This window comes from Somniosus microcephalus, chromosome 3, assembly GCF_052327205.1.
Source record: "Somniosus microcephalus isolate GS21.2 chromosome 3, FLI_Smic_1.0, whole genome shotgun sequence".
In the NCBI taxonomy this organism is placed as follows: Eukaryota; Metazoa; Chordata; class Chondrichthyes; order Squaliformes; family Somniosidae; genus Somniosus; species Somniosus microcephalus.
The window spans coordinates 4,777,880-4,801,628 of record NC_140989.1 but is presented as its reverse complement, the minus strand read 5'-3'; the positions used below and the strand labels follow the sequence as shown (position 1 = coordinate 4,801,628).

The 23,749-nt window shown below is 49.6% G+C and overlaps 1 protein-coding gene across 1 annotated transcript in view; it reads left to right on the top strand.

The window, feature by feature from the left end:
• The window catches only part of LOC147120802 (protein EFR3 homolog B-like), a 181,720-nt gene extending 158,199 nt beyond the window's left edge, over positions 1-23,521 (top strand). Inside the window, exons 18-20 of the mRNA XM_085978777.1 lie at positions 2,072-2,175; positions 10,621-10,670; positions 20,509-23,521. Coding sequence (XP_085834903.1) covers positions 2,072-2,175; positions 10,621-10,670; positions 20,509-20,614 — 260 coding nt within the window. The 3' untranslated portion in view covers positions 20,615-23,521. The remainder of the gene's footprint in view (positions 1-2,071; positions 2,176-10,620; positions 10,671-20,508) is intronic.
• The last annotated feature ends 228 nt before the right edge of the window (positions 23,522-23,749 follow it).

Below are 23,749 nucleotides of genomic sequence, written 5' to 3'. Positions count from 1 at the left end.
TAATTTGCACCACTGCCGCCACAGGTAGGCCCCGTGAACCGGGCGCGATTTGCGAACGGCGTTACAGAGGCGGGCGCTACCAAATATCGTGATCGGGGTGGTAGCGGGGCGCAGCGCAACAGGCTAACGCCGCCATTACCGCCCTAGCTAAATATCGTGGGAGGCGTGGCCAGTGGCGGTAAAGCCACTGAGTGCCCTCTTTAGGCGCTAACTGGTGGCGCAGCCCACCGAATTTCTAGGCCATTCACTTTTCTCAGACAATCTTTTTCTTTGTAACCTAACCTGCTAGCTATGCTTAGACCAGCTTTCCTCTTGAGAGACAATCCTCCTTACTGCTCTACTTGCAACCAACTCTGAACATGTATTTCAGTCTTTTGTGCCTTGAGGCTAGCTGAAGTGGAGGGGTTTGACCTCCAACCCTTCCCCTGTCCAGGGGTCAATCAGCCGAGCTGCCAATGAAATTGGTGACTGTCCCTCCCCACCCCCCCTCCAGGTGGTGGCCTGGCGAGACCACCTGACGCAGTGTATACACGACCTGTCCCCTGGCGAGACCACCTGACGCAGTGTATACACGACCCATCCCTCCCCTGGCGAGACCACTTGACGCAGTGTATACACGACCTGCCCCTCCCCTGGCGAGACCACCTGATGCAGTGTATACACGACCTGCCCCTCCCCTGGCGAGACCACCTGACGCAGTGTATACACGACCTGCCCCTCCCCTGGCGAGACCACCTGACGCAGTGTATACACGACCTGCCCCTCCCCTGGCGAGACCACCTGACGCAGTGTATACACGACCTGTCCCTCCCCTGGCGAGACCACTTGACGCAGTGTATACACGACCTGCCCCTCCCCTGGCGAGACCACCTGACGCAGTGTATACACGACCTGCCCCTCCCCTGGCGAGACCACCTGACGCAGTGTATACACGACCTGCCCCTCCCCTGGCGAGACCACCTGACGCAGTGTATGCACGACCTGTCCCTCCCCTGGCGAGACCACTTGACGCAGTGTATACACGACCTGCCCCTCCCCTGGCGAGACCACCTGACGCAGTGTATACACGACCCGTCCCTCCCCTGGCGAGACCACCTGATGCAGTGTATACACGACCTGTGCCTCCCCTGGCGAGACCACCTGATGCAGTGTATACACGACCTGCCCCTCCCCTGGCGAGACCACCTGACGCAGTGTATACACGACCTGTCCCTCCCCTGGCGAGACCACCTGACGCAGTGTATACACGACCTGTCCCTCCCCTGGCGAGACCACCTGACGCAGTGTATACACGACCTGCCCCTCCCCTGGCGAGACCACCTGACGCAGTGTATACACGACCTGCCCCTCCCCTGGCGAGACCACCTGACGCAGTGTATACACGACCTGCCCCTCCCCTGGCGAGACCACCTGATGCAGTGTATGCACGACCTGTCCCTCCCCTGGCGAGACCACCTGACGCAGTGTATGCACGACCTGTCCCTCCTCTGGAAGTGTGGGGCCTGCAGTGACACTGGTCTGCAGTTCGACTTGAAGATTTGGTATAACTCAGTGATAACCTGCAAAGGAAGCTGTCACTAATGAGGGGTTTGAAACCATTGGAAATGTAACAGCTCAGTGCCTTGAACTGATTGCTATCTTGAAGTTAGCTCCTCACGAGATTTTTCCTGCATCAACATAAATCGATGGAGCTGAGGACAGAGATGATGGAGAATCAGGCATACCATACATGCACACACCAACAATAGTTGGGGCTCTTTTCATCTGTGTGAACTGAGGACAAAAAATTGGCTGGTGCCAAAGTGGGTAGGTACCCGCCTCACACATCCCGTGACACACTGCCCCTGTCCATTGATTACCGCCTGAACCTGGGCAGAAAATCTAGGCCTCCATCTCTGCTCGGAATGATCCAAGCCATGGAAAATCCCCAAAAAGGATGAGCAGAATATGTCTGTTCCTTGGTGAATGTCTCTAACTTCAGTGAGGCTCCATGAAGCCCTGCTCAATGACAGCAAGGTTTGGAGGTGTATGTCACTGCTTGCTCTGATACTCTGTCCTTGTTGGTCAGTAGACGGTGGTGCCATGGAGGAGCAGGAGAGAGAGAGGCGACGGCAGGTGGTGGAAAAGTTTCAGAAAGCTCCATTTGAAGAGATAGCAGCCCATTGTGGAGCAAGGGTAAGGACATGCAGTTTGTAAGAGAGTGTGTGGAGAGATTAACTAGATCTCAACATCTTTCTGTGGAGAGAAAGTCCACGATGGTGCATGCAAGGTAGTTTACATAGAATGACACAATGTGGTCTGAGGGAGACGGATGTGGTGCTGGCGTAAATCTACAAAGTCATTTAGGTGCTCAGGTAATTCGTCATTAAAAGATAGGTGCAAAAAGTGATCAGAAGGGGTAGTGAGGTAGTGGCTTCACCACAAGAGGTACAGAAGAAGAGCAAGGAAGTGCTGGGCCAACCTCATCTGGGATACATAGAAATACACAGCAGTTAAAACATGGAAACAGGCCATTCGGCCCAACTAGCCCGTGTTGGCCTTTATTCTCCACACCAGCAAACAGTTGTCCTCACCTTTCACCCCACCAGCCTCCACATTCAACGGATCATCCTCTGCTATTTCCGCCACCTCCAAAGTGATCCCACCACCAAACGCATCTTCCCCTCCCCTCCCCTTTCAGCATTCCGTAGGGACCGCTCCCTCCGAGACACCCTAGTCCACTCCTCTATCACCCCCAGCACCCCTTCCCCTTTGCCTGGCACCTTCCCGTGCAAGCGCAGGAGATGTAACACCTGCCCCTATACCTCCCCCCTTCCCACTGTCCAGGGCCCCAAACACCCCTTCCAGGTGAAACAGCGATTTACTTGTACTTCTTGCAATCCAGTATACTGTATTCGCTGCTCACGATGTGGTCTCCTCTACATTGGGGAGACCAAACGCAGATTGGGTGACCGCTTTGCGGAACACCTCCGTTCAGTCCGTAAGGGTGACCCCGAGCTTCCGGTCGCCTGTCATTTTAATTCACCGCTCCATTCCCACTCGGACCTCACCGTCCTCGGCCTCTTGTATTGTTCCACGGAAGCTCAACGTAAACTCGAGGAACAGCACCTCATCTTCCGATTAGGCACTTTACAGCCTCCCGGACTCAACATCGAGTTCAACAATTTCAGATCATAACCTCGGCCCCTATTACTTTTTTACTTATATATTTTTTTCCACCCCTTTGTTTTGGGTCCTCCTTTCCCCCCCCCCCGCCCCCAAACCTGGCAGCTGTCTCTCATCCTGCCAGTACACTTAGATACATACATAGATACATAGAAGATAGGAGCAGGAGTAGGCCATTCGGCCCTTCGTGCCTGCTCCGCCATTTAATGAGATCATGGCTGATCCTTTAATTCAGTATCCCGTCCCCGCCTTCTCTCCGTAACCCTTAACCCCTTTTGCCCGTAGAAATATATCTAATTCCCTCTTAAATATATTTAATGAGCTGGCGTACACTGCCCTCTGTGGCAATGAGTTCCACAGGTTCACCACTCTCTGAGTGAAGAAATTCCCCCTCATCTCTGTCCTAAATGGTTTAGCCCTTATCCTTAAATTATGTCCTCTAGTTCTGTTCTCACCCGCCAAGGGAAACATTCCTTCTGCATCCAGTCTGTCTAGACCTGTCAGAATTTTATACACTTCTATGAGGTCCCCTCTCAATCTTCTAAACTCCAGTGTGTACATCCCTAAACTACATAGTCTCTCCTCATAGGTCATTCCCGCCATTCCTGGTATCAGCCTGGTGAATCGCCGCTGCACCCCCTCCATGGCAAGAACATCCTTCCTCAGATGAGGCGACCAAAACTTCACACCTAATCTCAGCTGTCTTTTGTCTCCACTGTCCTATTACCATCTCGTCTGGTTTTGAATACCTTTTAATGTCTCTTTTACTTCTTTTGTTCGATCGCAGCCCTGCCTTCGATCTATTTTATTTCCTTTCCAGTTTTGAAAAAGGGTTTCGACCCGAAACGTCAACTTTAATTTCTCTCCACGGATGTTGCCTGACCTGCTGAGTTTTTCCAGCATTTTCTGTTGTTATTTCTAATCACATTTACCTGCCCTGTTCCCATAGCCCTTCAACCCCTTTCCTTCATCCCCCTCTCCAATCTAATCTCCAATGTTGACGTTGTTTCTGCCTCAACCACTAACCCTGGGAGTGAATCCCACAGCCTCACAACTCTCCGTGTGAAGAAGTTTCTCCTGCCCGCTGTTCTAAATCTCTGACATTTAACCTTGTATCTGTGGCTCTTTGTTCTAGACCCTCAACTCCTGCAAACAGTCTGCTTCTATCCACCCTGTCCCATCCTCACAGAATTTTACACACCTCGATCATATTGCCCTGTAATCTGTGTTGCATTGATCTAACAAAAAAAGACTCAATTGTTAAAATCTTTCTTAATATTTGTATTTCTTCATACCAGGCAGCATCCCAGTGAATCTGTGCTGTACCCTCTCTAAAGCCTCGATATCCTTCCTATAGTGGAGCCCAATACTGCACACAGTCCTCTAACTGGGGTCTTATTACGGTTTGATGTAGGCTCACCGTTTCCTCTGGGCTTTTATATTCTATACCTCTTGAGATAAAACCTAGAATCCCACTGGCAGTTTTACAGCCTTACCTGAGGAGCTGCCTTTAATATCCTGTGACCCCGGATCCCCAACTGGCTCTGCTCTTCCCCAGGTACGAGCACACTCCCGTTCACAGTATCATTGCTGCTGTTACTTCTTTTACCATAATGTATTACCTCGCACTTACAGTGGCCCAGAAATCCGGGTTGGGGGCTTCCCGCCGGTGTAAGCCCCCGACCTGCACTTACCTGGCGCGCTGGCAGTTGAGCTGTGGGCCCCCGTGGGATTCCGATCCTGGGCCTCCTCCAGCTGCCGGCGCGCAGTGCTTGCGTATCCCAGGGGTGTAGTTAGTTCGATGTGTCCCCTGGGATCACGTGGGCCATGGGGAGCCAATCGGAGGAGGGAAAAGCCCATTCATAAGATTGACAGGAAGACCTGTCAAAACTTATAAATACTACGGCCCCAAAATAGCAGTAAACCTTCAAATAAATTTTTTTTTAAATCACACTTTTTAAATAAACTATAAATTACATTAAATAACTATTTTAAACAATAATTTAAATTTTTGAAAAAAATAATTTTATATTCTAACGGGGCTAAAAATAAACTTACCTTGCTTTAAAGTATTTTAAAATAATAAACCTGTGGAAAAAATGTTTTAATTTTAATGAATTGACCACTTACCTTGTAAAAAGCAGGCCTTACACCTGCTTTTTACATGTCTAAATCCTGCAGGCTTACGATCGCAGGAAAACCTGCAAAAAAAAACGAAGTTCGATGCGCACGCGCAGCCTCTCCTGCGCGCGCGTTCGACCTCTGAACCTCTTCGTTCAGAGGATCGGAAGTGCCGGTTTCCCGCGCATGCGCAGTGCATGCAGAAAACAGCCACTTCCATTGGGCCTACGGGTGAGTACCCAGCGCGTACTCACCCGTGGAGACCCGAATTTCTGGGCCATTGACTTACATCGGACACTTTTTAGCCCATTCGCCCATCTTAGCAATATCCCTTTGCATCTTCCTTTGGTCTTCTAAAGAATTAATTATCCCTCCTATTTTGATATCATCTTCAAATTTCGACATCACTCTCTGCAGCCCTATATCCAAATCATTGATGTACACAGTGAACGGAAGTGGGCCCAGAACAGAACCCTGTGGGACACCACTGCCCACATGCAACCAATGTTCCTTCTTGTTTTTTGCGGGGTGCTTGTCACATTCACAGTTTCATGCATGCACGAAACTTTACATTGAAAAAGCCAGTCCTGGCTGCGCGGGACTGGCAGAGAGGTGTGCAGCTTGTAGGGAACATTGCTTGCAACTACTCCGAGAAACTGCCCTTAACTCCAACTCTATTTTCTTCCTTCTAACCAACTTTTAATCAAGTTTACCATCCTCCCCCTATTTCCCCTTAATCTTCTCTGGTAATTTCCCATGTCACATCTTGTCAGAGGCTTTTCTAAGGTCCATGAAATGGACTCGAAATGGAGAGCGAAGAAATTGACTCAGAGACTAAGGTCCTGAATTTAAACAAGGGGAATTATGATGCCATGAGACGGGAACTGAGTAGGTCTGATTGGACAACGTTCCTGAGAGGACTGGAGGTAGATAAACAATGGCAAACATTTAAAGATAGAATGACAAAATTGCAAAAATTGTTTATACCAATCTGGCATAAAAGGAAATCTAAAAAGGTGACTCAACCGTGGATAACAGGGGAAATTAGAGACAGCATAAAATCCAAAGATAGGGCGTATAAAATAGCCAAAAAAAGCGCCAGAGCGGAAGATTGGGAACAGTTTAAGATAGAGCAAAGGAGGGCAAAGGGCATGATCAAGAGGGGCAAAATAGCTTACGAAAACAAGCTGGCGGAAAATATAAAAACTAACTCCAAAAGCTTTTATAAATATATCAAAAGGAAAAGACTGGTGAAAACCAAAGTTGGTCCATTGCAGTCAGATACGGGGGAATATATAATGGGAAATAAGGAAATGGCAGATCAACTAAATGCATACTTTGGGTCAGTCTTTACGAAGGAAGACACAAAAAACCTCCCTGGGATATCGGGAAAAATAGGGACATTGGCAAAGGAGGAACTGACGCAAATCAATATCTCTAAGGATATGGTGTTAAGGAAGCTAAAGGGATTGAAGGTGGACAAATCCCCAGGGCCTGATAACATGCATCCTAGGGTACTGAAGGAGGTGGCCCTAGAGATAGCGGATGCACTAAGGATGATTTTTCAGAATTCATTAGACTCGGGAACAGTGCCGATGGATTGGAGGGTAGCTAACGTTACCCCACTATTCAAAAAGGGGGGTAGGGAAAAAGCAGGTAATTACAGACCTGTAAGCCTTACATCAGTTGTGGGCAAAATGCTGGAGTCCATCATTAAGGATGAAATAGCGGAGCACTTAGCAAATGGGGACAGGATAGGACAGAGTCAACATGGATTTACAAAGGGTAAATCGTGCTTGACTAATCTATTGGAATTTTTTGAGGGAGTAACTGGTAGAATAGATGGGGGAGAGCCAGTAGATGTGGTGTACCTGGACTTCCAAAAGGCCTTCGATAAGGTCCCACATAAAAGATTAGCATGGAAAATTGAGGCTCATGGGATAAAGGGGAAAGTTTTGGCGTGGATAGGGAACTGGCTGTCAGATAGAAAACAGAGAGTTGGAATAAACGGCTCATTTTCTGAATGGCAGGCAGTAACAAGTGGGGTACCACAGGGATCTGTCCTGGGCCCCCAGCTGTTCACAATTTACATTAATGACCTGGATCAGGGAGTCGGATGCAGCATTTCCAAATTTGCAGACGACACTAAACTAGGAGGTGGGGTGGGCTCAGAGGAAGAGACCAGGAAGCTCCAGAGCGATTTGGACAGACTGGGCGATTGGGCGGATAAATGGCAGATGCACTATAATGTGGACAAGTGCGAAGTTATCCACCTTGGGTGCAGGAACGGGAGGGCAAATTATTATTTAAATGGCAATAGATTGGGAGAGGGGGAAGTACAGAGAGACCTGGGTGTTCTTGTACACCAGTCACTGAAGGCGAGCATGCAGGTGCAACAGGCGGTCAAGAAGGCAAACGGTATGCTGGCCTTCATAGCAAAAGGGTTAGAATACAGGAACAGGGATACCTTGCTGCAGCTGTACAGGGCACTGGTGAGACCACACCTCGAGTACTGTGTACAGTTTTGGTCGCCTCATCTGAGGAAGGATGTTCTTGCCATGGAGGGGGTGCAGCGGCGATTCACCAGGCTGATACCAGGAATGGCGGGAATGACCTATGAGGAGAGACTATGTAGTTTAGGGATGTACACACTGGAGTTTAGAAGATTGAGAGGGGACCTCATAGAAGTGTATAAAATTCTGACAGGTCTAGACAGACTGGATGCAGAAGGAATGTTTCCCTTGGCGGGTGAGAACAGAACTAGAGGACATAATTTAAGGATAAGGGCTAAACCATTTAGGACAGAGATGAGGGGGAATTTCTTCACTCAGAGAGTGGTGAACCTGTGGAACTCATTGCCACAGAGGGCAGTGTACGCCAGCTCATTAAATATATTTAAGAGGGAATTAGATATATTTCTACGGGCAAAAGGGGTTAAGGGTTACGGAGAGAAGGCGGGGACGGGATACTGAATTAAAGGATCAGCCATGATCTCATTAAATGGCGGAGCAGGCACGAAGGGCCGAATGGCCTACTCCTGCTCCTATCTTCTATGTATCTATGTATCTATGTATGTACACTACATCCACTGCATTTCCCCCATCTAGCATGTCTAATATTGGTTTCAGTTTTGGGTGTCAGGATATCCTGAGGTTGAAGAAAGTCCAGCACCAATTCACCAGAATGGTTTTTGCAATGAAGATTCTCATAGAATCATAGAACTTTACGGCACAGAAGGAGGCCATTCGGCCCATCATGTCTGTGCCGGCCGACAAAGAGCTCTCCAGCCTAATCCCACATTCCAGCACTTGGTCCGTAGCCCTGTAAGTTACAGCACTTCAAGTGCGTATCCAAGTACTTTTTAAATGTGATGAGGGTCTCTGCCTCTACCACCCTTTCAGGCAGTGAGTTCCAGACCCCCACCACCCTCTGGGTGAAAACATTTCTCCTCAACTCCCCTCTAACCCTTCTATCAGTTACTTTAAATCCATGCCCCCTGGTTATCGACCTCTCTGCTAGGGGAAACAGTTCCTTTCTATCCACTCTATCTAGGCCCCTCATAATTTTATACACATCAATCAAGTTTCCCCTCAGCCTCCTCTGTTCCAAAGAAAACAACCCCAGCCTCTCCAATCTTTCCTCATAGCTAAAATTCTCCAGTCCTGCCAACGTCCTTGTAAATCTCCTCTGTACCCTCTCGAGTGCAATCACATCCTTCCTGTAATGTGGTGACCAGAACTGCACGCAGTACTCTAGCTGCGGCCTAACTAGTGTTTTATACAGTTCTAGCATAACGTCCCAGCTCTTATATCCTATGCCACGGCTAATAAAGGCAAGTATCCCGTATGCCTTCTTAACCACCTTATCTACCTGTCCTGCTACCTCAGGGATCTGTGGACATGCACTCCAAGGTCCCTCTGTTGGACCATGTACAGCAGGCACCTCAAAGCACTGGAGAGGTACCACCAACGCTGCCTCCGCAAGATCCTGCAAATCCATTGGCAGGATAGGCGCACCAACGTCAGTGTTCTCGCTCAGGCCAACATCCCCAGCATCGAAGCTCTGACCACGCTCAATCAGCTCCGATGGACGGGTCACATTGTCCGCATGCCCGATACGAGACTCCCAAAACAAGCGCTCTACTCGAAGCTCCGGCACAGCAAGAGAGCCCCAGGTGGGCAGAGGAAACGCTTCAAGGACACCCTCAAAGCCCCCTTGAAAAAGTGTAACATCCCCACCGACACCTGGGAATCCCTGGCCCAGGACCGCACAAAGTGGAGGAGAAGCATCCGGGAAGGTGCCGAACACCTCGAGTCTCTTCGCCGGGAGCAAGCGGAAACCAAGCACAAGGAGCGCACGTCAACCCAAGAACCCCACCCACCCGCCCCTTCAACCACCGTCTGCCCCACCTGTGACAGAGACTGTAGGTCCCGCATCGGACTCATCAGTCACCTGAGAACTCATTTTTAATGTGGAAGCGAGTCATCCTCGGTTCCGAGGGACTGCCTAAGAAGAAGAAGAAGAGTTCCTCTACACTACTCAGTATCCTACCATTTACTGTATTGTGTATTCCCTTTCCTTGTTAGCCCTCCCCAAATGCATCACCTCACACTTCTCCGGATTGAATTCCATTTGCCATTGTTCTGCCCACCTGACCAATGTATTGATATCTTCCTGTGGTCTACAGCTTCCTTCTTCAGTATCAACCACACAGCCGATTTTAGTATCATCTGCAAACTTCTTAATCATATCCCCTATAAAAACCAGGGGGCACAGATTTAAAGTAATTGGGGGAAGGTTTAGAGGGAATTTGAGGGGAAATTTCTTCTGGGATTAGGCTGGATAGCTCTTTGTTGGCCGGCGCGGACACGATGGGCTGAAATGGCCTCCTTTCGTGCTGTACCTGTCTATGATTCTGTGAAATCACTGATCTCCTGAGCTACTGGAGGCAGAGCTCGGGAGAGGGACCCCCGACTGGGGGAAACTCCCGGTCATTCCGGGAGGGTTGGGAATCCTAATCTATACCCTGGTTCATATCCTAATCTCCATCCCCATCTCAATTTCCCATCTCAATTTCCCCAGCTCATTCCCATCCGCGTCCCCACTTCCCCTGTGAGAGGCCACAGTTGTTGCTGGTTATCGTTATTTTGTGCTGTACCATCTTGCCAATCAAGTGCACTGCCGTTTTCTACAAGGGGAGGAAGATGTTCCATATGTTGGGAATGGTGGAGTAGAGTTTGGTTCTGGTTAAGATACTTGAATTTAAGATATCGTCGCCTGTCCGGCCGGTGGTTTTATATACTCACTTTATGCTTCTCATTCCTTTAATTACAGGCGACCATTCTGCAGAGTAAACTGAATCAAATATTTGAGATAACTATAAGGTAGGTTTTGCAGGAACTTGTGTACCTCACTCAGCCCGCACTATGAAAAGCCCATCTGAAAACTAAAGTGGTGAATTCTGGGTGAACGTGCCATCTCTTTTGTTGAGCCCAGTGGAAATAGACCGTCACATCTTCGAGCTGTGCAGTAAAGGGGTTTTTCCTTTACTCGTTCCTGGGATGTGGGTGCTGCTGGGAAGGGAACGGTAGTGTAATGGTAATGTCACTGGACTAGTAACCCAGAGACCTGGATGAATGATCCCGAGACATGAGTTCATAATCCCACCACGGCAGCTGGGGAATTTCAATTCAGTTAATTAAATAAATCTGGAATAAAAAGCTAGTATCAGGAATGGTGACCATGAAACCTATCGGATTGTTATAAAAACCCATCTGGTTCATTAGTGCCCTTTAGGGAAGGAAATCTGCTGTCTTTACCTGGTCTGGCCTATATGTGACTCCAGACCCACAGCGACGTGGTTGACTCTTAACTGCCCTCTGAAATGGCCCAGCGAGACACTCAGTTGTAAAAAAAACGCTACGAGAAACAGTAAGACGGACCACCCGGCATCGACCTCAGCACCAGCTACAGACACGACAATGGCGCACCCAGCCCAGTCGACCCGGCAAAGTCCTCCTCACCAGCATCTGGGGACTTGTGCCAAAATTGGGAGAGTTGTCCCACAGACTAGTCAAGCAACAGCCTGACATAGTCATACTCACAGAATCATACCTTTCAGCCAATGTCCAAAACTCTTCCATCACCATCCCTGGGTATGTCCTGTCCCGCCGGCAGGACAGACCCACCAGGGGTGGTGGCACAGTGGTATACAATCGGGAAGGAGTGGCCCTGGGAGTCCTCAACATTGACTCCGGACATGGCTTCAGGTCAAACATGGACAAGGAAACCTCCTGCTGATTACCACCTACCGCCCTCCCTCAGCTGATGAATCAGTACTCCTCCATGTTGAACGCCACTTGGAAGAAGCACTGAGAGTAGCAAGGGCACAGAATGTACTCTGGGTGAAGGACTTCAATGTCCATCACCAAGAGTGGCTCGGTAGCACCACTACTGACTGAGCTGACCAAGTCCTGATTGGCATAACTGTCAGTCTGGGCCTGCGACAGGTGGTGAGAGAAAAACCTACTTGACCTCACAATTTACCTGTCACAGATGCATCTGTCCATGACAGCATTGGTAGCAGTGACCACCGCACAGTCCTTGTGGAGACGAAGTCCCGTCTTCACACTGAGGACACCCTCCATCGTGTTGTGTAGCACTACCACTGTGCTAAATGGGATAGATTCAGAACAGGTCTAGCAGCTCAAAATTGGGCATCCATGAGGTGCTGTGGGCCATCAGCAGAAGCAGAATTGTATTCCACCACAATCTGTAACCTCATGGCCTGGCATATCCCTCACTCTACCATTACCATCAAGCCAAGAGCAGCACCAGGCATACCTAAAAATGCAGTGCCAACATAAGAACATAAGAAGTAGGAGCAGGAGTAGGCCATACGGCCCCTCGGGCCTGCTCCGCCATTCAATAGGATCATGGCTGATCCGAATCTAGACTCATGTCCACTTCCCTGCCCTCTCCCCATAACCCTTATCTGCTAGGAAACTGTCTATCTCTGTTTTAAATTTATTTAATGTTGTAGCTTCCACAGCTCTCTGGGGTAGCAAATTCCATAGATTTACTACCCTCTGAGTGAAGAAGTTTCTCCTCATCTCAGTTTTGAAAGGGCAGCCCCTTATTCTAAGATTATGCCCCCTAGTTCTTGCCCAGGTTGGGTGATCGGGCAGAAACATGGCAAATGCACTATAATGTGGATAAATGTGAGGTTATCCACTTTGGTGGCAAAAACAGGAAGGCAGATTATTATTTGAATGGCAATAGATTGGGAGAAGGGGAAGTGCAAAGAGACCTGGGTGTTCTTGTGCACCAGTCGCTGAAGGTAAGCATGCAGGTGCAGCAGGCGGTTAAGAAGGTAAATGGTATGTTGGCCTTCGTAGCAAGAGGGTTCGAGTACAGGAACAAGGATGTCTTGCTACAGTTGTACAGGGCCTTGGTGAGACCGCACCTTGAGTATTGTGTGCAGTTTTGGTCACCTTACCTGAGGAAAGACGTTCTTGCCATGGAGGGAGTGCAGCGAAGATTCACCAGGCTGATACCTAGGATGGCAGGAATGACGTATGAGGAGAGATTGTGTCAATTGGGCTTATACTCACTGGAGTTTAGAAGATTGAGAGGGGATCTCATCGAAACCTATAAAATTCTGTCAGGTCTGGACAGACCAGATGCAGGAAGGATGTTTCTGATGGCCGGGGAGTCCAGAACCAGGGGTCATAGTCTAAGGATAGGGGTAAGCCATTTAGGACTGAAATGAGGAGGAATTTCTTCACCCAGAGAGTGGTGAACCTGTGGAATTCTCTGCCACAGAGGGCGGTGGAGGCCAGTTCATTAAATATATTCAAGAAAGAGTTGGATATATTTCTTGAGGCTAAAGGGATCAAGGGATATGGGGAAAAGGCAGGGACAGGGTACTGAATTTGGATGATCAGCCATGATCTCATTGAATGGCGGAGCAGGCTCGAAGGGCCGAATGGCCTACTCCTGCTCCTATCTTCTATGTTTCTATGTTAGTCTCACCCATCAGTGGAAACATCCTCCCCGTATCCACCCAATCAAGCCCCCTCACAACCTTATATGTTTCGATAAGATCGCCTCTCATTCTTCTGAACTCCAATGAGTAGAGGCCCAACCTACTCAACCTTTCCTCATATGTCAACCCCCTCATCTCCAGAATCAACCGAGTGAACCTTCTCTGAACCGCCTCGAGAGCAAGTATATCTTTTCTTAAATATGGAAACCAAAACTGCACGCAGTATTCCAGGTGTGGCCTCACCAATACCCTGTATAACTGAAGCAAGACTTCCCTGTTTTTATACTCCAACCCCTTGCAATAAAAGCCAAGATTCCATTGGCCTTCCTGATCACCTGCTGCACCTGCATACTAACTTTTTGTGTTTGATAAAACCTGGGGAAGCTGCAACACAGGACTACATGCATGCTAAAAAGCGAAAGCAGCATGCTATAGACAGGGCCATGCGATCCCACACTCAACGGATCAGATCAAAGCTGCAGTCCTGCCACATCCATTCGTGAATGGTGGTGGACCATTCAATAACTAATGGGAGGAGGAGGCGCCATGAATACCCCCATCCTCAATGATGGTGGAGCCCAGCACGTGAGTGCAAAAGGCAAAGCTGAAACGTTTGCAACCAACTTCAGCCAGAAATGCCAAGTGGATGATCCATCTCGGCCTACTCCTGAGGTCCCCACCACCACAGAAGACAGTCTTCAGCCAATTCGATTCACTCCATGTGATATCAAGAAATGGCTGAGCGCACTGGACACAGCAAAGGCTATGGGCTCCGACAACATCCCGGCTATCATGTTGAAGACTTGTGCTCCAGAACTAGCCGCGCCTCTAGCCAAGCTGTTCCAGTACAGCTACAACACTGGCATCTATCCGACAATGTGGAAAACTGCCCAGGTATGTCCTGTCCACAAAAAGGAGGACAAATCCAATCCGGCCAATTACCGCCCCATCAGTCTACTCTCAATCATCAGCAAAGTGATGGAAGGTGTCATCGACAGTGCTATCAAGCAGCACTTACTCACGAATAACCTGCTCACTGATGTCCAGTTTGGGTTCCGCCAAGACCACTCAGCTCCAGACCTCATTACAGCCTTGGTCCAAACATGAACAAAAGAGCTGAATTCCAGAAGTGAGGTGAGAGTGACTGCCCTTGACATCAAGGCAGCATTTGACCGAATGTGGCATCAAGGAGTCCGAGTAAAACTGAAGTCAATGAGAATCGGGGGGCAAACATTCTATTGGCTGGAGTCATACCCAGCACAAAGGAAGACAGTTGTGGTGGTTGGAGGTCAATCATCACAGCCCCAGGACATCACTGCAGGAGTTCCTCAGGGCAGTGTCCTAGGCCCAACCATCTTCAGCTGCTTCATCAATGACCTTCCCTCCAACATAAGGTCAGAAATGGGGATGTTCGCTGATGACTGCACAGTGTTCAGTGCCATTCACAACTCCTCAGATAATGAAGCAGTCCATGCCCGCATGCAACAAGACCTGGACGACATTCAGGCTTGGGCTGATAAGTGACAAGTAACTTTCGTGCCACACAAGTGCCAGGCAATGACTATCTCCAACAAGCGAGAGTCTAGTCATCTCCCCTTGACATTCAACGGCATTGCCATCGCTGAATCCCCCATTATCAACATTCTGGGGGTCACCATTGACCAGAAACTTAACTGGACCAGCCACATAAATACTGTGGCAACAAGAGCAGGTCAGAGGCTGGGTATTCTGCGGCGAGTGTCTCACCTCCTGATTCCCCAAAGCCTTTCCACCATCTACAAGGCACAAGTAAGGAGTGTGATGGAATACTCTCCACTTGCCTGGATGAGTGCAGCTCCAGCAACACTCGAGAAGCTCGACACCATCCAAGACAAAGCAGACTGCTTGATTGGCACCCCATCCACCACCTTAAACATTCACTCCCTCCACCACCGGCGCACCGTGGCTGCAGTGTGTACCATCTACAAGATGCACTGCAGCAACTCGCCAAGGCTTCTTTGGCAGCACCTCCCAAACCCGCGACCTCTACCACCTAGACGGACAAGGGCAGCAGACGCATGGCAACACCACCACCTCCAAGTTCCCCTCCAAGTCACACACCATCCTGACTTGGAAGTATATCGCCGATCCTTCATCGTCGCTGGGTCAAAATCCTGGAACTCCCTCCCTAACAGCACTGTGGGAGTACCATTACCACACGGACTGCAGCGGTTCAAGAAGGCGGCTCACCACCACCTTCTCAAGGGCAATTAGGGCTGGCCTTCATCCCATGAACCAATATTGCCTGATGTAATTACCAACATAACGACAGAGACTGCACTGGCAAAGTAATGCGCAGCAACATGAATCACCCTGCATAAATGTGTTCTTACTTCCTTTATTCCCTTCTTTCTTTATTTCCTTCCTTTTCTCCTTTAATCCCCTCCTACTCACCTTCTCCCCATATCACCAACCCCACCTACCCAACTTTTCCCCATATCCCTAACCGTACCGACCCACCTTCTCCCCATATCACCTACCCCACCTACCCAACTTTTCCCCATATCCCTAACCCTGCCGACCCACCTTCTCCCCATATCACCTACCCCACCTACCCAACTTTTCCCCATAACCCCAACCCTACCGACCCACCTTCTCCCCATATCACCTACCCCACCTACCCAACTTTTCCCCATATCCCCAACCCTACCGACCCACCTTCTCTCCATATCCCCAACCCCACCTCCCCATATCCCCAACCCCACCTACCCACCTTCTCCGCATATCCCCAACCCCCACTACCCATCTTCTCCCCATATCCCACCTCCCCATATCCCCAACCCCACCTACCCTCCTCCTACCCATATCCCCTACCCACCTTCTCCCCGTAACCCCAACCCCACCTACCCACCTTCTCCCATATCCCAAACCCCACCCACCCACCTTCTCCCCATAGCCCCAACCCCACCTACCCACCTTCTCCCATATCCCAAACCCCACCCACCCACCTTCTCCCCATAGCCCCAACCCCACCTACCCACCTTCCCCCCATATCCCCAACCCCACCTACCCACCTTCTCCCCAACCCCACCTACCCACCTTCTCCCCAAGGATGTCACTGAACGGCTGCAGGGCATTCTGAAGGGGGAGGGTGAACAGTCAGAGGTCGTGGTTCACATTGGGACCAACGACATGGGTAGGAAGAGGGATGAGGTCCTGCAGCAAGAATTTAGGGAGCTAGGTAGCAGATTAAAGAGCAGGACCTCAAAGGTTGTAATCTCTGGATTACTCCCGGTGCCACGTGCTAGTGAGTATCGGAATAGGAGGATAGAGCAGATGAATGCGTGGCTAAAGAGTTGGTGCAGGAGGGAGGGCTTTAGTTTCCTGGATCACTGGGTCTGCTTCTGGGGAAGGTGGGACTTGTGCAAGTCGGACGGGTTGCACCTGAACCAGAACAGGACAAATATCCTTGCGGGGAGGTTTGCTAGCACTGTTGGGGGGGGTTTAAACGAACTTGGCAGGGGGATGGGATACAGAGTGGAGCTATAATAGGGGGTGATGTACAGCCAAATATAGAGGAAAAAACAAGTCAGCTTGGAAGGCAGAGCAAATATGTAACGGCACAAGGGAGCAGGGCAAGGCTGGGTGGCATTTATTTTAATGCAAGGAGTCTTGCGAATAAGGGGGATGAACTGAAGTTGTTGATGAACACATGGGAGTATGATATTGTTGCTATCACGGAGACATGGTTGAGGGAGGGGCAGGACTGGCAGCTCAATATTCCGGGGTATAGAATCTTCAGGCGAGACAGAGGGGGAGGTAAACGAGGAGGGGGTGTCGCAATATTAATTAAGGAGTCAATTACTGCTGTAAGGAGGGATGATATATTAACAGGTTCCTCTAATGAGGCCATATGGGTAGAACTTAAAAACTTTGCTGGGAGTGTACTATAGGCCCCCAAACAGTCAGGGGGAGATAGAGGAACAGATATGTAGGCAAATCTCAGAGAAGTGTGCAAATAATAGGGTAATAATAGTGGGGGACTTCAACTTCCCCAATATTAACTGGGATAGTCAGAGTGTGAAAGGCTTAGAGGGTGCAGAATTCTTAAAATGCATCCAGGAGAGCTTTTTGAGCCAGCATGTAGAAAGTCCAACAAGAGAGGGGGGGGTACTGGACCTAACTCTAGGGAATGTGGCTGGGTAAGTGGTAGAAGTGTTAGTAGGTGAGCACTTTGGTGACAGTGACCACAATTCGGTGAGATTTAAGGTAGTCATGGAAAAGGACAAGGACAGACCGGAAATAAAGGTTCTAAATTGGGGGAAGGCCGATTTTAATATGATAAGGCAGGATCTGGCCAATGTGGACTGGGATCAGCTACTTGAAGGAAAATCCACATCAGAGCAATGGGAGTCTTTCAGAAAGGAAATAGAGAGAGTGCAATGGCAACATGTTCCCGTAAAGGTCAAGGGTGGGACCAACAAGCCCAGGGAACCTTGGATGTCAAGGGATATACGAGAATGGATTAGGAAAAAAAGGGGGGCTTTTGGCAGATACAAAGGACTAAAGACAGAGGAAGCCCTAGAGGAGTATAAAAAGTGCAGGGGGATACTTAAAAAAGAAATTAGGAGAGCGAGGAGGAGCCATGAAATAACACTGGCGAGCAAAATAAAGGAAAATCCTAAGGTGTTTTATAAGTATATTAAGGGCAAGAGGATAACTAGGGAAAGAGTAGGGCCCATTAGGGACCAAAGTGGCAAGCTGTGTGTAGAGCCAGAAGATGTAGGTGGGGTTTTAAATGAATTTTTTGCATCTGTGTTCACTATGGAGAAGGACGATGTGGACATAGAAATCGGGCAGGGGGACTGTGATATACTTGAACATATTAGCATCGAGAGGGAGGAGGTGCTAGCGGTTTTAGCAGGCCAAAAAGTGGATAAATCCCCAGGCCCGGACGAGATGTATCCCAGGCTGCTATGTGAGGCAAAGGAGGAGATTGCAGGGGCTCTGACACAAATTTTCAGAACCTCTCTGGCCACAGGGGATGTGCCAGAGGACTGGAGAACAGCTAACGTAGTACCATTATTCAAGAAGGGTAGTAGAGATAAACCAGGGAATTACAGGCCAGTGAGCCTAACATCAGTGGTAGGGAAATTATTGGAAAAAATTCTGAGGGACAGAATTAGTCTCCACTTGGAGAGGCAAGGATTAATTAGGGATAGCCAGCATGGCTTTGTCAAGGGGAGATCATGTCTGACCAATTTGATTGAATTTTTTGAGGGGTGACTAGGTGTGTGGATGAGGGTAGTGCAGTGGATGTGGTTTACATGGATTTCAGTAAGGCTTTTGATAAAGTCCCGCATAGGTGCCTGGTCAGGAAGGTAAGAGCCCATGGGATCCAGGGTGCCTTGGCACATTGGATCCAAAACTGGCTTAGTGGCAGAAGGCAGAGGGTGATGGTCGAAAGTTGTTTTTGTGACTGGAAGCCTGTGTCCAGTGGGGTACCGCAGGGATCAGTGCTGGGTCCCTTGCTGTTCGTGGTCTACATTAATGATTTGGATGTGAATGTAAAAGGTATGATCAGTAAGTTCGCAGATGACACGAAAATTGGTGGGGTGGTAAATAGCGAGGAGGGAAGCCTCAGGGTACAGGACGATGTACATGGGTTGGTCAGATGGGTGGAACAGTGGCAAATGGAATTTAACCCTGAAAAGTGTGAGGTGATGCATTTTGGAGGGACTAACAAGGCAAGGGAATACACAATGAATGGTAAGACCCTAGGAAAGACAGAGGATCAGAGGGACCTTGGTGTGCATGTACATAGATCCCTGAAGGCAGCAGAACAGGTGGAGAAGGTGGTTAAAAAGGCATATGGGATACTTGCCTTCATTAGCTGAGGCATAGAATATAAGAGCAGGGAGGTTATGATGGAGCTGTACAAAACGCTGGTTAGGCCACAGCTGGAGTACTGTGTGCAGTTCTGGTCGCCACACTATAGGAAGGATGTGATTGCTTTGGAGAGGGTGCAGAGGAGATTCACCAGGATGTTACCTGGGATGGAGCGCTTCAGCTATGAAAAGAGACTGGACAGGCTGGGGTTGTTTTCCTTGGAGCAGAGAAGGCTGAGGGGGGACCTGATTGAGGTGTACAAAATTATGAGGGGCATAGATAGGGTAGATAGAAAGGAACTTTTCCCCTTCGTAGAGGGGTCAATAACCAGGGGGCATAGTTTCAAGGTAAGGGGCAGGAGGTTTAGAGGGGATTTGAGGAAAACCTTTTTCACCCAGAGGGTGGTTGGAGTCTGGAACTCACTGCCTGAAAGGGTGGTAGAGGCAGGAACCCTCACAACATTCAAGAAACATTTGGATGAGCACTTGAAACGCCATAGCATACAAGGCTACGGACCAAATGCTGGAAAATGGGATTAGATTAGACAGGGCTTGATGGCCGGCACGGACATGATGGGCCGAAGGGCCTCTTTCTGTGCTGTATGACTCTATGACTCTATCCCCAACCCCACCTACCCACCTTCTACCCATATCCCCAACCCCACCTACCCACCTTCTCCATATCCCCAACCCCACCTTCTCCATATCCCCCAACCCCACCTTCTCCCTATATCCCCCAACCCCACTTTCTCTCCATATCCCCCAGCCCTACCTACCAACCTTCTCCCCATATCGCTCAACCCCACCTACCCACCTTCTCCATATCCCCAACCCCACCTTCTCCCTATATCCCCCAACCCCACCTTCTCCCTATATCCCCCAACCCCACCTTCTCCCTATATCCCCCAACCCCACTTTCTCCCTATATCCCCCAACCCCACCTTCTCCCCATATCCCCCAGCCCCACCTACCAACCTTCTCCCCATATCTCTCAACCCCACCTACCTACCTTCTCTCCATATACCCCAATCCCACCTTCTCCCCATATCCTTCAGTCCTTTCTCTCTCCATAAAGATGTCTAATTGCCTCTGACCCAATTAATACTGTGGGCTTCAGTCTTCCTTCCCTGCAACCATATTCCAGAACCCTATTTCCTTTGTGTTTAGCCTGTAGATTTACATGCATCTCTGTGTGTGGTATAGCTGTATACTGGATACAGTTTGCAATGTGATCCATATAACTTCAATGAATGGCTATTCGCCCACTTGCTCACTTTTTCTTTTCTAAATGTTTCTCTTTATTTCTAGGCCACCTCCCAGCCCATCAGGCACGATCACGGCTGGTTATGGCCAGACGCAGCCCCGTTCCGTGCCAGTTTACGAGATGAAATTCCCGGATCTTTGTGTGTACTAACAGGAGCACAGCACGGCACGGCACAATGCGTCATTGGATTGCAGAGATTCTGGCTTCCCATCCAGGCTTATTTGCTGATTGTGGGATCGGCCCAGCAGCAGAACCTGTATTAGTGCGTCATGACAACCATTCCCCACAGAATGTTAGCACAGCTGTTGCTTCTACTGGTACAAACATATCAGCCATCGTCCTTACAGCTTAGTAGTGCTTGTTATTATGACGTGACGTTTCAGTGCACTGCGTATGCTTACCTGAGATCGTGGGCAGGCGTACCTGCAGTTCGGGGCTCCCTGTGGGAGTGTACGATCAGGCTGCTGAACACTCGTGGCCAGCTGGGCTATGAGGAAGTGATTAAGATAATAAACATCCATTGCTAATCACAGTCTAACAAGATACCAACAGCCCCAGCATTTGCCTCTCAGATGCCACAATCTGGGCCCAAGTTAGGAAGTTTGGTTATGATCTTAACCAATTTCACTTGGTCCATGAGCGTCTTGGTTTGGACTGATTGAGGTAAGGAATGGGACAGGTACAGTCTGTTTTAACATACTGACAAATCAGCAAACTAACCAGTAGCGCTGGGTCATTTCTTCTGGAGTGCTCCTTCTTCGATGTTTTGAGTTTCTGTTCTCCCTGATGAACTCTGTCTTCCCAGAGTCAGTATTGGAGAGAGCTCGGAAATGGGCAGGATGTACCCCAACAATTAGTGCCCCAGGAGGGGAGCAGGGCAGGGCAGGCAGGGGTGGGTGCTGGCGGTGGGGGGGCGGCGTGCAGCCGCAGATCCTGGCTTCTTCTGACCTGTTTTTGGTGCTGAATTAAGCAGAAAAAGTGGACTTTACTTTAAAAATACGCTTTCATTGGTCCACTGACATCTCAGATTTTTCGGCACTTCCTGTACAAAAAACAGACAGTCTCATTCGAACAGCCCAGGTACTGCCTGACCCTGCACTCAGTCCCTGACTCTTCAAACAGGGAGCCCTGGTACTGCCTGACCCTGTACCTCAAACAGGGAGCCCTAGTACTGCCTGACCCTGTACCTCAAACAGGGAGCCCTGGTACTGCCTGACCCTGCACTCAGTCCCTGACTCTTCAAACAGGGAGCCCTAGTACTGCCTGACCCTGCACTCAGTCCCTGACCCTTCAAACAGGGAGCCCAGGTACTGCCTGACCCTGCACTCAGTCCCTGACCCTTCAAACAGGGAGCCCTAGTACTGCCTGACCCTGTACCTCAAACAGGGAGCCCTGGTACTGCCTGACCCTACACTCAGTCCCTGACACCTCAAACAGGGAGCCCAGGTACTGCCTGACCCTACACTCAGTCCCTGACACCTCAAACAGGGAGCCCTGGTACTGCCTGACCCTGCACTCAGTCTCTGACACCTCAAACAGGGAGCCCTGGTACTACCTGACCCTGCACTCAGTCCCTGACTCTTCAAACAGGGAGCCCTGGTACTGCCTGACCCTGCACTCAGTCCCTGACTCTTCAAACAGGGAGCCCAGGTACTGCCTGACCCTGCACTCAGTCCCGACTCTTCAAACAGGGAGCCCAGGTACTGCCTGACCCTGCACTCAGTCTCTGACACCTCAAACAGGGAGCCCTGGTACTGCCTGACCCTGCACTCAGTCTCTGACACCTCAAACAGGGAGCCCTGGTACTGCCTGACCCTGCACTCAGTCCCGACTCTTCAAACAGGGAGCCCTGGTACTGCCTGACCCTGCACTCAGTCCCGACTCTTCAAACAGGGAGCCCTGGTACTGCCTGACCCTGCACTCAATCTCTGACACCTCAAACAGGGAGCCCTGGTACTGCCTGACCCTGCACTCAGTCCCTGATACCTCAAACAGGGAGCCCTGGTACTGCCTGACCCTGCACTCAGTCCCGACTCTTCAAACAGGGAGCCCAGGTACTGCCTGACCCTACACTCAGTCCCGACTCTTCAAACAGGGAGCCCTGGTACTGCCTGACCCTGCACTCAGTCCCTGATACCTCAAACAGGGAGCCCTGCTCTCAGGCCAAGCCTGTCTCATTGTTTTTGTATTATTCTGTGAAGGCAATGGTGTTCCAGTCTTCAGTAACTAGCGTGGATTAACCTACATTTTTGACATTGATTATTGTGAATTGATCTCTTAATGTACGTGTAGCGCTAACAGAAATATTACTGGTGAACTTTCAGGCTTTACTTGAACTAAACTAGATGTACAAAGTACGATTTGGCAACTGGTAGATTTCCACCAGCACTGCCTCCCACAGTCCCTCTCCATTCTTTCCGACTGTATTTTGATTGTACGGCAATGGTGGGAAGCTGTTGGTAGACACTGAAGTATTTGAAGAAGTGCTTTACATTGAGCTCTAGTCCACTTCTTTCACTGAACTCGAAAAAAAAATGTCACAGTGAGCCAGAAGGAGGCACTCACAATCTCTCAGATTTATAGAGCTCTTGACAAAGAATGGTGCTGGAATATTACACTTACAGGTACACACTCTGCACACACCCACTGTACACACCGACACTGTACACACACTGTACACAAACACACTGTACACACACTCTGCACACACACACTGCACACACCCACTGTACACACCGACACTGTACACACACTGTACACAAACACACTGTACACACACGCTGTACACACACACTGCACACACACACTGCACACACACACTGCACACACACACTGCACACACACACTACACACACACACTGTACACACACACTGTACACACACACACTGCACACACACACTGTACACACACACACTGTACACACACACTGCACACACACACTGTACACACCCACTGCGCGCACACACTGTACACACACACTGCACACACACACACTGTACACACACACACACACTACACACACACACTGTACACACCCACTGTACACACACACTGCATGCACCCACTGTACACACACACTGTACACACACACACTGTACACACACACACTGTACACACACCCACTGTACACACACACTGCACACACACACTGCACACACACACTGTACACACACACACTACACACACACTGCACACACACACTGCACACACACACTGTACACACACCCACTGTACACACACACTGCACACACACACTGTACACACACCCACTGTACACACACACT